This window comes from Ochotona curzoniae, unplaced genomic scaffold (genome assembly GCF_017591425.1).
Source record: "Ochotona curzoniae isolate NIBS_2020 unplaced genomic scaffold, NIBS_Ocur_1.0 contig_2688, whole genome shotgun sequence".
Taxonomy (NCBI): domain Eukaryota; kingdom Metazoa; phylum Chordata; class Mammalia; order Lagomorpha; family Ochotonidae; genus Ochotona; species Ochotona curzoniae.
Window position 1 is genome coordinate 19323719 of NW_024465553.1, and position 17896 is coordinate 19341614.

The 17896-nt window shown below is 41.6% G+C and overlaps 1 protein-coding gene across 3 annotated transcripts in view; it reads right to left on the reverse strand.

Annotated features, from left to right (window-relative positions):
• The window catches only part of SIPA1L1 (signal induced proliferation associated 1 like 1), a 291662-nt gene that overhangs the window by 59707 nt on the left and 214059 nt on the right, over positions 1 to 17896 (reverse strand). For all 3 annotated transcript variants that reach the window (XM_040975354.1, XM_040975356.1, XM_040975355.1), the window contains 2 exons: positions 9721 to 9824; positions 6196 to 6353 (listed from right to left, as the gene is read on the reverse strand). In XM_040975354.1, the coding sequence (XP_040831288.1) occupies positions 6196 to 6353; positions 9721 to 9824 (262 nt within the window). The remainder of the gene's footprint in view (positions 1 to 6195; positions 6354 to 9720; positions 9825 to 17896) is intronic.

The window sequence follows — 17896 nt, forward strand, 5'->3', positions numbered from 1 at the left end:
GAATGCAGTCTCAACTGGAGCAAGGGAGAAGAGTAAGATGCCTGAGTTTGGAGACAGGACGAAAGCAGCAATTCACAATGAGCCCCAGCTCATAATGTAAGAGGAAACTCACAGGCAAAAGCTCAAAATGGTAGCATGCGGAGATTGCCCTTCCTGCAGCCTGCATCGGACTGGCAGCTTTGGAGCTGGGCAGAGGACAGGACAGATCAGTGACAAAACAAATGTAGACCAATCATTGGATCCCAGGGACTAAGATTCCTACCCAGTATTCACTTGGCAAATGCACAGCCACCACCGACCTGATTCAGAGTTACTTCACAGTGACCCAAAGTCTGGAGGGGACCCGGACCAGTTGCTTGAGTCCTGTGCTGGGAGAATGCAGGGTGTGACTGGTATGTAACATGAGTACTCTGTCTTTTCCTTGGGTGGCCAGGGGAGCTTTCGGAAGAAAAGGAAAGCAGGAATTCATTGCCTGAAGGCGGGACAGAGTGGTGATGGAAAAAGACATTCCAGCTCCAGCAGCAGCAAGGGTGTTACAGGGAGGTAAGGCAGATGTGTGGGAAGGGGGTGGTAGAGGAACCAGCAGAGGCCAACACTGAGGGACCCCATTTGGTAGGCTGTGTTAGACGGCCTGAATCCTATATTTTTATTGTTTCATTTTTCACAAATATCAAAATTTTGATGGCAGAAAGAGAGTACTCATGTACTTCCAACTGATGGTTTACTCCCCAAATGTCTGTAGTGATCCTTGGCCAGGAAATGGAACTCTCCAGGTTTTCCATGTGGGAAGCAGGTGTTATAGCTTGAATCATCACCACTGCATTCTACCTCCAGAAAGATGCTAGAGGCAGAAGCTGGAGCTGAGAATCCAACCCAGGCACTTAAATGTGGGACAGGTGTGTCTTACTTGCTCCAGGGGTTAACACTCGTTTGTTTCAAAAGGCCAGCTATAGTTCCTAATACTTACTTGTCACACTGGGTGGGTAATAGTGGAACTAAAATGTTGGCTCGGGGTTAGAATGTTCAGAGGACTCTAAGTACTGCTTCAAACAGGTAATTTGAAAATAAATTTCCAGAGAAACCAGAGCTGTTTCAGGAGAAAGCAAGGCCAGTGTGCCTGCAGCGTGGGGAAGCCAGTGTCCTGTACAAACCCCCAGGCAAGCAAATGCCATGTGTGGGCTGCGCTTGGCTGCATCTCCAGGATGACCTGAGTCATCCCAGCCAAGCACTTGGTTCAATGTCATCCGCCCTCTATAGACTAGCAATCGAATAAATAACTGAGCTCTCTCTGGGAATCAATACTTATTGACTCTTACTAAGCGCCACCAACTAAGTGTCCTTTATCACAGGAGGAAAAGGGCTACTGCATGGAGCAAGAGGGATGCTGAGGAATTTTATCTCGGAACAGAGCTCCTGAAATGGAGTTCCACCACTTGACCCACACTGATTTTTTTTTTCCCCTTCCTGAAGCTTGAAAATTCCTTAAGGGAAGAGGATATAAATATTTACTGTGCACACACTATACTCTCTGTCCATGCTTGTTATTTACAAGATTTTAAAGAGATGTCAAGCACCAAAGGGCTGAAAGGGAATTTAGGAAAAATGTGGTCTAATTCTAAAAGCTTTTTACACTACCTCACATTGACTCCTTTCAACATTCACCACATTTTAAGGTTGGCATATGGGAACTTTCAGTAGCATCCATTTCTAACTTCCTGAACGCAGCTACTGTCCAAGAGTTAACATCTGTTTTAAGGACTCAGGGTCATTATTATGACTACCTATTAATGTTCCAGTTTTAAATTTAATGTTAATATTTTAATTTCAGATAGTGAGTCAGCTCTAAGTTCTAAAGATGCCATAAGACTTTCTTCACAGTCTTTTGTTTAAAATAAGACCCTAATAAAGTACACATAGTGCAATCAATTTATCTTTGAATTTTCTTTGGTTATCAGATTCCTCTCTACTGTTGTTCTATTATTTCAACTTGTTGAAGAAATCAGACTGTCCGCTGTACTGAGCTGTCCAACTCTGAACTCTGTTGACTCTAAGCATATCCCACTCTCTCATGCATTTAAGGTAAGTTGGTTTCTCCTGAGGTTTGGTAAGAGTCATATTTAATTTTGGGAGAGAAGGAGCAAGACAAATTGGTGAGGTTGCATTCATCCATTATGGGGCAAACTTTCAGCTCTTCTGTACTGTTTTGCTGTCTTCAATTATCAGTGTCTACCCCCAGTGAGTCACTGACTGCTGGAAATGGTGACATCCTACATAGGATTGTTAGAGTGGAACCCTTAGACGAGTGAGGTACATCTGGGACTTTTATTCCCAAACTGGAGTAGACCTCGGGCCACTCTGTCTCTAGCACCTCAATCTTTGTCATGAACAGTTTTTCTGCATGTCTCCTGTCAATAATCATACATCAATGTTTTTAATACATGTGTGTCCTTAACAGCTCAGTCATCTTTTGATTTTTTTTCATTGGTTGCTTCTAATCTTCTCTACCAACTTGAATCAGATAATAAAGTTCTCTATAATGAGACAAACGAAAGAGGTCAGAGGACTCTCTTTATCATCTAGGAGCTAAGCTTTAGTTCACAGGCTGAGTGACTGAGTTCTGAGTTCTTGGCTATATAGTGACTCTCCAGGATGAACGAACCCCTGGAGTTAGTCTGAATCAAGTCGGTTTTTATTATCTCTCCGGACCCCAAGGAGGTACAACAATCCATTCCTGAACAACCTTATCTTTGGATGTACTGTAAGAATTTTTCTTTTGGTTCTCTTGTTGTATCTCAGGGTCTAGAACAGTGCTTCACACACAGGTAAGTGTTAGACACAAAATCAGCCCAAAGGTAAGACCACTGAAGTGTGGTGACATTGGGTAAGTTTTCCCAAAACTCAATCCCTATAGGGTTACTCCGATGCTTCAGCACTGCAGAGGCCTCTACTGCCTAATTCTCTCCCCTGCATTGCAGTCTTCTAAGTCTGTCTTTCATCCTCCTTCCTATGTCCCTGGCTTCTGCATGTATCGGTGATCACTTCTGAAACCACTTGTCTCGCTCCCTTTGAATTCTGCCCATCTGTGTTTCAAACATACACTAAATCTCATTCTTCCAATTAAAATTACTCAGAACTCCAACCAGTTCTGACCTCTAAAGGAAATGACATTTCCAGGTTACCAGTTAAGGCACTGTGCAGGAGCATGTCAAGAAACATACAAGTGTTTCTGGGGAATAAACCTGGGGAGCAAGGGATTGAAATGATAAAAATATTTGAATTATTCTAGCTATATTACTTAAGGATAAAGTTAAATTAGATAAAAGCAGTATAAATTAGCACGTGTCTGAGCTTTTCCAAAGCAGCCCTAACAAAAGCAGCCTATAATTTCCATACGTGGTGGTTTGGAGTAACCACTGTACGAGAAACATTAAAAACAAAAAACCAAACCCTCACAGTGTGGATATCCTGTGAAAACTGGTTTTTATTTTAATCTTACTATACAGTTTTCAGTCTGCTACATAATACATTTATTCTCATGAGAATCTGAGCGCTTCCTCTTCTACTCTTCACCCAACACTAAGATTATAAGGAAAGTGCCCTATTTATCCTGCACCTTCCAACATTTCCCCACATTCCCACACACTAAAGGGAACATGTCTGGTTCATCTGAAAAAGAAGGGGAGGAAATAACGACAAAGTTAACAAGATGACAAGGTTACTGCTTTATAATCACTTGTGATTTTTCTTCCCCATGGAGTTACAAACGAGTACATCTCCTTGGATTCATCAAAGGCTCCAATGCACAGCCTATACTCAGTGTGTTGGCACTCACACAAGCTCAGCAGCTGGGGGACCCCAGGTCCATCTGCGGGTTCAATGCAGGGACACTTAGGCTCACCTTCTGGTAGACTCCCTGGTGGCCCAAGAGGGGTTAGAAAGAGGGGCTCTCCAGGCAGAGGATTCAAACAGAGACAGCAAATGTTGATTTTCAGTGAGCGCTGAGGACTGAAGTCTGCCTCTGCTGGCCCCACGAATCTGCTCAGATAGCTGCTGTCCACTACGGAGGCCGCTGGGGACACGCAGCTACTCAGCACTGGCAGTGTGGCCAGCATGATGAAGGAACGCTCAATTGTAACACATAGAGACCGTAAAAACTAATACTCAATTCAGTCATTCAAAAGAATAACTTCTTATACTCAAGTTTGGCACAATCTAGGCATATAGAATTACTTTTTCAATTATTTATTTCATGAAATCTGAATATAGCTCCAGCACTTCCAATGAAAATTGTTCACACTGCTTTAAATCTGAAGTTAATTTAGATTCAGATTTAGCTCAAAAATTATTAACGTGGAGTAATAACTTTCATATTTTAGAAATTACATGTTAATCCATGTTGAAATTACATGATTTAGAAACACTGGCTAAATATATTATTGGTTCAAATAACAGGCCTAATTTCACTAACTTATTACTTTAAAAAAATCAGGTATTATTAACTATACAATTAATGTGTGGCTTGCATTATCTTTCTATCAAGTAAGACTGATTTAGACAAAGACCTGAAAAGAGACACCTTGTTTGAAAGAAATTGTGAGGCTCTTTAAATTCTAATGTTCACAGCGTGCATTCAAAAGAGGTTCAGTTTTTTCTGTGCAAAGCATGAGTCCCAGGCCGTAAATGGAACAGTTACACACACCACCTATGGTTGACTGGTCTGTGCTTAGTCTCCTATTCTCTGGTTACACAAGGTGGCTTTCGGAGGCCATGTGCTTAGAACAAGCTTTAGTCTCCAGGGTCAGGGTCAGGGCTGCTTCTCTCTGATCCCAGGAAACCACAGTCCTCCTAGGAAGCTCTCTTTCAGGCTCTAGGACTACAACAGCCCAGCCTCCCGATGGCAGGGGTGAGGGGCAGCTCAGAGGCCAGGCCTCCAGGTACAGTCTGAAGTCAGGCTGAATACACTGCCATCTAACTCCGCCCAAGGCTGATGAGCTAAACTCAGGCAAATGGTATGACCTCCAAGGACTTAATGTCATTATCTAAAAACGGAGATAAAGGCCTACCTCGTAAGCTTTGTTTTACTGTACTCTTATTTATTTACTTTACTTCATAAGTTAACTTTAAAACACAAGTTTTAAAGATTAAAAGATTTGTGAATCTCAAAAATCAATTGTTAGTTTGTGTTGCTCATTTTTTAAAAAAGATTTTTTTTCTTAAATTGTATCTTTTTTGGAAAGTCAGATTTACAGAGAGCAGAGACAGGGAAAAGAAAGATCTTCTTTCTACTGGTTCACTCCCCAAGTGGCTGCAATGGCCGGAGCTGAGCTAATCTGAAGCCAGGAGCTTCTGGGTCTCCTATGTGGGTGCAGGGTCCCAGGGCTTTGGGCCATCCTCCACTGCCTTCTCAGGCCACAAGCAGGGAGCCTGATGGGAAGTGGAGCAGCTGGGACACAAAACTGGCGACCATATGGGATCCAGGCTGCTGCAAGGTGAGGACTTCAGCCACTAGACTACCACGCCAAGCCCATTATCACTTTCTACACAGAAGCCAGTTATGTTACTTTAAACACGAACACCTAACACAAATAAGGCCTAGTATCTTACAACAGCTAGAGTTCCCTTACACATCCTGACACTACAGCCACACGAGGCAGCATCACGGGTTCCTCGAACCCTCATCGCTCAGCCCTGCAGTGCCGTAGGGGAGCCTGTAGACTGAGGCCTGAATTCCAATTCTCATGAGACTAGGTCAGCAACTGACAATGAAACAACTTTAACCAATGCTTAACAAAGCACAAAAACATTTCTGATATTAAAATAGAGTACACCGAGATAGTTGTAAACAAGGTTTTGGGTTTTTTTAACAACAATTTTTTTTTAAAGAACTTCTCCATTTATTATTATTTTTCTCTCTGATCTTGCCATGCCAAGAGAATATAATTAGCAGTATGAGTAATTAGTTAGCTGCTGACCAGATGGTATGGATGATGGATGTCACCTAAGAAGGAGGTGCAAATGGAAACAGCAGGTGTCTAACCAACATGTCTCGGGAATGCCAATGCCATCGGGTTATACTAGTTGCATGCACAATTTAAACACAAAAGGAGACAGTAACACACTTCACATGCCCGCTTTAGAGCGCAGAGCCACTCAGAGCCTCCGTGCCACCAGCCACCAACGTCCACCCAGACACACCTGTAACAGACGCTGTCAGTGCCAGGGTTGTGAGCCCTGACGATGACGAAGACGTGCTGAAAGTGGGATCGGATGTTTTTCGGGCTGAATGGTTGTGCTCCAGGCTCTTGGAAAACTATTGTTACAATATCATTTCCAATGTGCCGCTTCCGTAGGAGCTACAAGACAACATAAGCAACCAACATAGGTGATGATACTCTGTTTTCCTCCTCAATTTCCTTATGTAACTATATTTAAAACATCCAATTCTAATTAGTACACATTAGGGTTATTATCAATATTAGAACCAGTCTTATCATTTCCTCCAAGGAAGAAAATGGAAATGTGAAATTTACATAAAAGATAGTCATTCAAGTAGATCTAACCAGTATCAAGGCATGGCATGCCAAGTTTCAGCATCTCTAAACCCTAGTTTCCATAACAACAGTTTTGTTCCATTTTTATGTAAGAAAAAAATTTGCCATGGGAAAGATTTTTAGAGATGAAAAAGGCTGAGGTAATTACCATACAATTTATGTTCTGGTTTAATTGGCTTTATTTAAAGCAAATGTGGCAAATGTATTTTTTCATACTTTTTGTATCAAAGCTGGAAAGTACAAATTAATAACATTCCACAATGCTGTAGCAATTTAAAAGCAGGTTAAGTTTCAAGTTTAAACGGCTTCTTTAATTACAGTGAAAGCTGCTTAAGACCACCTTCTGTTGTACGTTACATGGTGTTTTGGAAGGGCAGCCTACCAAACCAGCTATCTCGCTGCCCCCAAACACAGGGTCCAGGGAAATTTCAGGGAGAGGTTTGTTAGATCGGTTAATCCAACGGTGAAAAGAAAAACCAAACAAAATTTCCATTTCTCATATGCTCTTAGAAAAAAACAGTAAATGACAGTTATATAAACTATTCATTAAACTGAAGCATGCATACAAAGCTGTTTTACTTCTGCAGTGACTTTAAGGTGTACAAAATTACACAATGGTGAAGAGCAACAACTTCTACTACAGTGGTGTGGAATGGGATCGGTTCAGATTAGGGTTGAGAATCGGGAGTTAGGCTGTTTAGAAAATGTACTTGTAACCTCAGGAACCTGAAAGCATATCAAATTATCTTCTAACTCTGAACTGATTTCATTTCAAAGCATAATATATAATCAAGATGCTAAGGAAGTAAAGCTAGTTTGTATTGATCGTACATAAAACATACCAACAATCTGAGGTTATTACTCTACTCAGAATCACATAAAAAGAGCTGATACAATTTATCTATTCATGTCACAATTCCTGCACAGATGTCGCTATATGTGTGGTGTGTGTGTCACTCCTTTAAAATATGTCTTGACATAAAAAATTAGTGTGCTGCTACTGAAAGACTCAGGCAGAAATGCATTCATTTAAACAGTTAACACTGTATCTAATGAAACATAATATTTACAGAAAAGGATGCCTGCTCTTTCTTTTTCCAAGCATAAAATAACCTAAACAGAAGAAATTCTTGGATCTGGTGTGGTAGTCTAGCAGCTAAGGTCCTCGTCTTGCATGCCCCAAAATCCCATATGGGTGCCAGTTCTAAGCCTGATGGCCCCGCCTCCCATCCAGCTCCCTGCTTGTGGCCTGGGAAAGCAGTGGACAATGCCCAGGGCCTTAGGACCCTGCATCTGTGTGGGAGACCTGGAGGAAGCTCCTGGCTCCTGGCTTCGGATCGGCACAGCACCGGCTGTTGCGGTCACTTGGGGAGTGAATCCGCAGATGGAAGATCTTTCTCTGTCTCTCCTCCTCTCTGTATATCTGACTTCCCAATAAAAATAAATAAAATTTTGTAAAAAAGAAATTCTCTAGCTAAAGAATGAAATGTCTCAATATACAGAGAGAATGAATTTCTTCATATGACAATACTTCAAAAAGTTTGTGGAAATACAATTAAAAGATAGGCATCAATCATTTTTTTGCATAATGCACATGTTCACGAAATTTTTGAACACCTTTCACCTACGGACAGTACCAACTATTTTCTTTTTTTGTTTTTAAGACTTACTTATTTTTATTGTAAAGACATTTACAGGGAGAAGGAGGAACAAAGATATTCCATCCTTTGGTTCATTCCCCAAGCGGTTGCAATGGCTGATCCAAAGCCATCAGCCTCTCCCAGGACTCCCTCCCACACAGGCACATGGTCCGAACAACTTGGACTACCCTCCAACTGCTTTTCCAAGCAGCACTGGAAGTGGCGCAGCCAGAAACAAACCACTGTCCATATGGGATGCTGGTGTTTGCAGTCAGAGGATTAGTCAGCTGAACCATCGTGCCAGCTCCACCAATTACTTCTTCATTCTGATGGCTGACCAAAACATTTTTGCCTTGATTTTATAGAAAAACCAGGTGATTTTGGTATTTATATGTCGAGTCACTCTACCGAATATACTTCAACACCTTTAGTTAGAAATAAACAATTCATATTCTTGCTAAGGTGGGCATGTGACATGGTGGGTTAATATTCTGACACTGGCATCCCACATTATATTGCTGATCAGTTCCAGTCCTGGCTGCTCCACTTCTGCTAGTGCTAACGTGGCTGGAAAGGCGTGGCAGATGATCTAAGGGCTCGAGGCCCTGTTGCCCAAATGGGAGGCGGGAACAGAGTTCTAAGCTCCTGGTTTTGTGCCAGTTATGTGGGCATTTTGGGAATAAACCAGCAGATGGGAGATCTCTCTGCTGTTCTTTCAAATAAAGAAACAAATATTTCAAAAGCCAGTTAACTGGGCTTATTACTTTTTTTTTTAATCTTCACCAATCTTTTCAGGTGGAATAGGCCTTTATCTTTACTGTAAGACTACCAACTGGTACATCTAACCAGCAGGATATTTTTCTCTCTGAGAACCTTTATAAAATTTATATAAAAGAATTTATAAAAGAAATCTGTCAACAAAGTCTGAATAAGGAAGTTTATTTTAAAACAGGCTTATTTTAGGTAAATATTCAATTCACTGCCTTGCTTCCTATTTTTTATTATCAAGAAAGGCACAAATTTTGTATCTAGATTTGCTGGAGCCTTGAGTGGTGAGGTGTAGATTAGATCAGTGTTTGGTTAAATTCTGTGAAAGAGGATGTGATTCACTCTGCAGCTGGGCCTGTGGTGTTAGGAGAATATGGCATCTTTTCTGAACCTTTTTCTTAAAGTAAATGCCAGCTTTCCCTGCTCTGTGCTCTGGCCTGAGATGGCACTTCCCTTGCTTCTGAATGTTCTCTGTAGCGCTGCAGAGCCATCTCACCACTGTGGCTTCAACTTGTTCCCTTCAGATTTCATGAAAACCACATGCCCCAAGAGTGAAAAGCAAATAATTAACGAACAAAGCCATCCAGCTGATTGCTAACCTAGACTTAGTGACTCGTCATTTGTTTCCAGCTTATTTGGTATTTCTTTCTTCCACGTAGCACAAAGTTTTCTGCTGCTGTCACAGGTGCAATAGTAAATTCTTACGGCCTCTGGGGCACACAAATCAAAGGTGCAAACACAGCTACCACGTGACGTCTTACCTGTTGTTTGTTGTTGGGTGTGTAGGGCAGCATGGTAGAGACATGGAACATGATCTCATAGTCCTTGTATGTTGTGTACAGGGAATGCGTTCCAGTGGAGTCAGCTGCAGTTAGAAAAGTACGTTAAGATGAAATGACTGTAAGAACAGAAAATGCAATTCATTAATGAGAGCAAGCTCCCAGAAATAATAGAAAGGATTCATGATAAAAGGATCCTAGATAAGACATCCTACACATGTTCTTACCTTTATTTCTGGTACCTGACCCTCTCTGACATTTTGTGAAATCTATGATCCAGATCACTTCTCATAACAATCTTTGCAAATGGATAAAATATACAATAAGATTTCAAACATAAATGTAATACAATGAAAACAAAATTATGATAACTTTAAAGTATGATATGTATAAGATTTACAGAGTAGGAATTGACAACTAATCTAGCATCAACTATGCTTCTGAAGGCATGATGGGCAAAGCAATATTTGGAGGTATTTGAAATAATAAATAATATGAAACATACGTGCTTTCTGTTGGACAAGAAAAAATGGAGCTTATACTACTGTGGTCTGTTGCTTATATTTAGAATTGCTAAAATTCAATTTGGAGTCAATGAAAATAAAGATCAAATTATTTCACACTCAAGTTTTAGACCCCTAAATTCTGTCCACAAATATCAAGTTAAAAAACCTTCTTTTGATACTTCTAATGTCTGCAAGAGACGAGATAATTACAACATAACACTGAAAAAGCATCACAGCAATGTCTACAACCTTTAGGACTTCAGTTGGTTGTGATCTCATCTTCCAGAAGGAAAAGAAAACCTCTCCTGACTTCATTATTACTAAAGTTTCAGAATCAATTTACCCGCAAGTACCTGGAAACTGCAGAAGAGAATCATCAAATGCTCAACTGGGAGTATTTGTTCAAATTCAAAGGACCTATTCCAAAGGCCACAGGAGTGCATTCACTCTGCTGAAATCAAGCCTCCAACAGCTACATTTTTTGAAGATTCAAGAAATTTTCTACCTTTGGCAGACTGAGGTGGCAAGAGACAGAAGTCCTCAAAACTGATCATGAGGGCCCGGCGGTGTGGTCTAGCGGCCTAAGTCCTCGCCTTGAACGCTCCGGGATCCCATGTGGGCGCCGGTTCTAATCCTGGCAGCTCCACTTCCCATCCAGCTCCCTGCTTGTGGCCTGGGAAAGCAGTCGAGCATGGCCCAAAGCTTTGGGATCCTGCACCTGTGTGGGAGACCTGGAGGAAGTTCCTGGACCCTGGCTTTGGATTGGCGCAGTACCGGCTGTTGCGGTCACTCGAATGAATCATCATCGGACGGAAGATCTTCCTCTCTGTCTCTCCTCCTCTCTGTGTATCTGACTTTGTAATAAAAATAAATAAATCTTAAAAAAAACTGATTATGAAAGCAGGGAGTTAGTTTAAAAGTTAGATTCTCCGACCCTAGCCCCTAGAAATATACTGCCATGTGGGTGGGGCTGGCACAGAATGCTACATTGAACGGCCCTCCACCCCCATGCTTCCAATGCAGTAGCTCCACCGCCATGAGGTTCTACTCCAAGGGCAGAAGACAACTGTGGTTAGTCATGGCTAATGTTCTAAAGCCTAGAATTCAAACCCTGAATTTGTTGGAGGATCGTAATTTTGAAGCCATCATGAAATGATTTTAAAAAGCAGGAAAAATATAACAAAGAATATCTTTCAAAAGTTGAAAGACATATAACTACCCAGAAAGAAAAACCTCTTAAATGTTTGTGACCTCCATACAAACTGCCTGGCACTACATAGAAGTACTCTTCCTCAACTATTTCATAGTCTTGAATATGAAGAACTTGTCTATTGTTAAAAAGGCCCCTGCTATAAATATCTGTGGAACTGATTAGTACATTTTTAAAATGAGTATGTCAGCCTTGACATGCAGTTACATGTATTTCCAGTCAATTTTAAGCAAAGTTAATGAGATAGAATAAAAAGACTGTCATCCGGCACCATTTATTACCTCTTGCTTTATCTGGCTGCCTAATTCTGAAAGGACGACCCGCACGCAGAGAAGCCGCTGTGGGACGGCCCTGAGGACCATTTGTTTTTCTCCTTCTGGTCCTTTCTCTTCTCTGCATGTCTTCCTTAAAACAACAAATGCTCAGCAGTGTTTTTTTTCTGGGGAACTTTGGAAATTTCAGGGTTTATCATCATGCATATTTTAAAGATATATTTACTCATTTGACAGAAAAAGAGGGAGGATGGGAGGAAGAGGGAGGGAGGGAGGGAGGGAGAGAGAGGGAGAGGACACACAGGAAAAAAGATGTTTTGCAACAGGCAGGGATGAACCAGGTTGAAGCCAGGAGCTTCATCCAGGTGTCCCACATGGGGCGTGCGGAGGCCCATGCACTTGGGCCATATTCTGCTGTTTTCCCAAGGCACGTTGAAAGAAATGGACCAAAAGTGAAGCAGACGTGAACAGAAAATCACTAGATGCTGGCTTCACAGGTGGTGGCCTAATGTGCTATGTCACATACGTGATCCCAGAGAATCTCAGTTTTGAAAATAATTTTCAAACTTAAAGCATTTCAAATTTGTAAGGATGAAAATTAGGGTTAGAAGAAAAGAAACTTCCTTCCTGAGAAGGGAATTCTCCAATCCTGAGATTAGTGTGTACCTAACAAGAGTTGCTAAACTAGACTTTACCAGGAGGAATGGAAAAGGAGTATGTGCTGTTATTTTCTAAAGAATAAAGCATTCACAGGCCTGGCAGCATAGGCCTGGCGGCTAAAGTCCTCACCTTGAATGCGCCAGGATCCCATATGGGTGCTGGTTCTAATCCTGGCAGCTCCACTTCCCATCCAGCTCCCTGCCTGTGGCCTGGGAAAGTAGCCGAGGATGGCCCAAAGCCTTGGAACCCTGAATCCATGTGGGAGACCTGAAAGAAGTTCCTGGTTCCTGGCTTTGGATCGGTGCAGCACTGACCTTTGCGGTCACTTGGGGAGTGAATGATCAGACAGAAGATCTTCCTCTCTGTCTTTCCTCTCTGTATATGTCTGACTTTGTAATAAAAATAAATAAATCTTAAAAAAAAAGCACTCAATGTTCTTATATCATTAATGATCATGACTTTCTGATACCATGAAGTTCCAATACAGTGACATTCAAGAAAATTAAAACAAGAAAAACCCAAAAACAAAAACCAAAGTTTTTGAATTTTATTGAGGAGGGTAGACATTGAGAGCTCCAGGAAAGGAAATGTGCCTGTAGGAGAGGGCGCAGAGATGCTCCCACGGGAGGCAGCTTCCACACTTGGAAGCAGATCCAGGCACCAGTGAAGTCATCCTGACAGTCACATACCCTGCTCCAAATCACACTGCTGTGGGTGGCACGCATCCACTGACACAGCGCCCTCTGTGAGTCAGAGAGTGAAACTTCCAATATTTAGGCTAGTTGTTAAGAAGATGGGACAGTGGCTTGGCCTGGCAGCTGAAGTCCTCGCCTTGAACGCCCTGGGATCCCATATAGGCACCAGTTCTAATTCCAGCAGCCATTTTTCCCATCCAGTTCCCTTCCTGTGGCCTGGGAAAGCAGTTAAGGATGGCCCAAAGCCTTGGGATTGTGAACCTGTGTGGGAGACCTGGAGGAGGTTCCTGGATCCTGGCTTCAGATCAGTGCAGCAATGGCTGTTGTGGTCACTTGGGGAGTGAATCATCAGACAGAAGATCTTCCTCTCTGTATATCTGATTTTGCAATAAAAATAAAATAAATCTTTAAAAACAAGAGAGATGGGACAGGATATATAAGTAATGGGTCTAAGCACACACCCGATTTGCAGCAAAGGTGAACGACACCACCACAATGTCTTAGCAAGAAACAAACTTTAGCATCAGTGATAAAGACCTCCATGACCGCCTTACTGCGCACAGATAGTCTTTACCAAATCAAACCACCATATTGACCACTGCCCAATCTGTGCTTCACTGTAACAGTAAAACACCCCTGGGAGAAGACTTAAAATGTACTGGAGCCTGCTGTCACGGCCCATCTATGTAAAGTCTCACCCTGAATGAATGCTGCTGCCCTCAAATGTAAAGGCCTGCCAAGGGCCTGGTAACTAGGACCTGTCGCTCCCCAGCACTGCCTCCCATAGCTGGGCAATGACAGGGGTGTTATTCTCAGCGGCTCTGCAAAGGCCTGGGCAATATCTTAATTAAGCATTTCTGTTTAAACATGATAGGAACGCACTGATAAATTCCAGGTACAGTTAGTGTTCTATCATCTTGGATTTCTCTTGCAGCTCATCCTTTTGCTTGCAGGTAGTTCTAAAGTCTGGATAAATCTAAACCAGGGAAAAAGGAAATTACACTTTCGTATAATTAGTCCCTGGTCACTGATAGATAGGTCTGAGTGAAGAAAAATAGTGTGAAATGTATGCGTAAAGTTCTTAATTTTAAATATTTGTGATCACAGAGAAATGTAATTTCAATTAAACACTTATGGACTGAAAATATCAGTAAAGTGAAAAATGCCCTCACATTTATAGAATAAATTCCTGACAAAATCACAAGCATGTTCAGAATCTGAGTCACAAGGATAGTCTGAAATGTCCCCGTGAGTCAGATGCATCGAGGAACCCTATGCCACTGTCAGATGCACACAGAGTTCACTTCCATACAGCCTGGCTTCAAAACCAGTGCCCAGAGGCCTGGCAGAGGCCACTCAATTCACTTTTGGAATGCCAGCACATATTCCAGACAAGGCCCACTTCAAACCTGTGATATTGTTTCATTTACTCACTGGTGGGGTATTTGGGGAAGACAAAAATTCCACCAGCTCTGGCCTCCAAAATACTTACTCGTATTGTTTCCGTGTGCTCTTGGCCATGGTGAAGGAGGAGAATGAAGAAAAGATAAAGTGGAGTTAACAGTACTACCTTTGCTACAACAGACAACTTCATACTACGCTGGTTCAGGGAATGCGTGTTTGTGCACAGGAACGTACCTGGGACTCAAGACTTCTAAAAACCACCAGCACACTGAGAGAAAAGGGCATGTGTGGACTGGAGCTCAGGAACCAGCCTCTTTCCTTTGTACGTTCAAAGTTTGAACAATGCTGATTTTATCCTTTGCCTTATCAAATTTCAAATACAGGATTTATTTTTTTATGAAAAAAATCTTCAATACATTTAAGACCCCAAACCTCAACTGACTTTTCAACACAGACTGCTAATAGCTACAGAGGCAGTGGGCACTAATGTTCTAGTAAACTAATGAAATCAAGGGTTTGAAGGAATGATTTCCAAGAAGCTTCAGCAACCTATGTGCTGTCTTCTCAAATAAGACTTAGTTGGAAAATAATTCCCAAACCATAACACACATGCACAGCCCAAGATGAGGGTGGTCTTCAGCTTTCAAATAATAAGCTGTAGGGTGGGAAGTTTATCTTCAAATTTATTATAGAATGAGGTAGTTAATTGGGTCTTATGTCATGCAAATAAGGAAAAACAAAGAAGAGAAAAAATCCATTACTGAAAATTTTTCATTGAAGAATTGTCCAACTGATGACATACTTGTTTGTAGCTTGTTGGCTTTAAGTCCCTATTTCAGAGATGAAGAAATGGACATCATGCTAGTAATGGTGAAAAAGAAGACAAAGTATGATGGTTCATCAACCCTTCCCTTTTTCAGTGACTCCCTCCTTACAGAGGTACTAAAATCTAATATAATAGGCATATATCAGAAGTAGAACTATTTCTTGAGAAAGTTTGGGTATCATTCACCCAAGGGTGGAGGACATAGACAAAAGGCCCCACTTGGGGCTTCACTGTTAATATTAAGAAGCCAGTCCTATATAATGAGGATCATAGACGTAGCTGGGTTTGTGTGATTAAATGAGATGGCACATGGGTTTGCAGGAGTGGGTATGGGAGGGGGGCATTTGGAACACTACTTAAGATGGCTGAATCCCACACTTGGAATCTCTGTGTCAGATTCTTGGTTGCAGCTCCAGATTCCAGTAGGCCACGGAAGGCAGAAACTCAAGCAATCAGGCATCTGTCATTCACGTGCCAGACATGAATTGAGTTTCTAGTTCCTGGCTCCAGCCCCAGCTCAGACCAGCTGATGCAATCATTTAGGAAGTGAACTAACAGATGTGGAATGCTCCTTCCACCTCTCAAAATCAATCAATAAAGAGATGGGTGGGTTGGGAATATCTGAGATATTTGCTTCTAGCCATTGCACAGCACTTAGTTAAGAACTCACCCTACCACTGTAAATAACTTAAAAAGCCTGGTAAGATATGTCCAAAATCTGGTTTCAGGTATAAGACACAGCAGGCAGCACTGAATAGTCAAAGCAGGTGTGACTTATGATGCCCCAATGTTCTCCCTAGAAGCACTTTTGGGATAAGGGCAAGTTTGAGTCTTTTAAGGCAGCTGGTGTTTACTGGGCAGAGTACCAAAGAAAAAAAGGAGATTCAAACACCTTCATGGTGGTCCCTTTAGTTGTGAATGTACAGAGTAAAATTTTGGGGGAAAAAAAAGCCAACCAGGCAAAGAATAACTACCAGACAAGTATACACCCTTCCTTCCGACAGTTCACAAAGGGTTAGAAGATGTCTGAATGCGGACCAGAAACAGTGGAGATGCCACATTGAATATGGAATTGCAAGAAGTCCTGCCGTAGAAGCAGGGCTTACTTAGCAGCTCTATAGTAAAGGCTGCTGTAGGTATGCTTTAACAAAGCTTAAAAACAAAACCCCAAAGACAGATGGATGACTAATAAAGACCCTCCCAACAAAGAAAAGTCCAGGACCAGATGGATCCACTGCTCTATTCTACAAACTTAGAAAGAACTAATTCCAATTTTCCTAAAAATATTTGGAACACTTAAAAGAGAGGCAACCCTCTAAAACTCCTTCCATGAGGCCAACATCACCTTAATTCCAAACCCAAGAAAGGATAAAGCAAACAGAGAGAACTATAGAGCAACCTCCCTGATGAACATAGACGCAACCATCCTCAACAGAATAGCAGCACATTCAACAACACATCTAAAAGATCATTCACCTGGACCAATTAGGATTTATCCCTCGTAGTCAGGGATAGTTGAAGGCATATAAATCAATAAATGAGATAACATCACATTAACAAATTGAAGAGTAAAAACCATATGATTATCTCAACCATTGCAAAGAAACTGTCATAAAATACAACATTCTTTCATACTAAAAACTTTTAAAACTGGTCATAGAAGGAACACACTTAAACATAATCAGGGAAATACATGAAAAAAAAACCCCACAGAATCGACATCATATTGGGTGGGGAAAAGCTGGAAGCATTTCCACTAACATCTGGAATAAGACAAGGATGCCCACTCTATCACAACCAATAGAATTCTGCACGTTTTAGCGAAAACCATTCATTAGGCAGGAAAAAGAAATCAAAGGGATACAAATGAGGAAGTCAAATTATCTAATTATCTTTATTTGCAGATGATATTATCCCGTATAGGGGGAATAGAGAGATTCTAAGAGAGAACTGGAACTCAGAAGAGAGTTTAGGGCCCGGCACGGTGGCGCAAGTGGTTAAGTCCTCGCCTTGCACGCCCGGGATCCCATATGGGAGCCGGTTCTAATCCCGGCAGCCCCGCTTCCCTTCCAGCTCCCTGCTTGTGGCCTGGGAAAGCAGTTGAGGACAGCCCAAAGCTTTGGGAACCTGCACCCGCGTGGGAGACCTGGAAGAGGCTCCTGGCTTCGGATCGGCATAGTATCGGCCCGTTGCGCTCACTTGGGGAGTGAATCATCGGATGGAAGATCTTCCTCTCTGTCTCTCCTCTCTGTATATCCGCCTTTCCAATGAAAAAATAATAAAAATAAATCTTTAAAAAAAAAAAAAATAAGAAGAGAGTTTAGCAAAGTTGCTGGACAGAAAATCAACACAGGAAAAGCAATAGCCACGCACAAACAAAAACGCCATGGCTAAGACAGAATTTGTGAGATCAGTACTAACCACAATATTTACAAAAAAAAAAAAACAAACTGAATGTCTGGGGAAATTTAATCAAAGGTATGAAAGAACTCTACAATGAAAATCACAAACAATTAAAAGACACAGATAAATGGAAAATCTTATATGCTCATGGTTTGGTAGAATCAACACCATTATGAAATGCC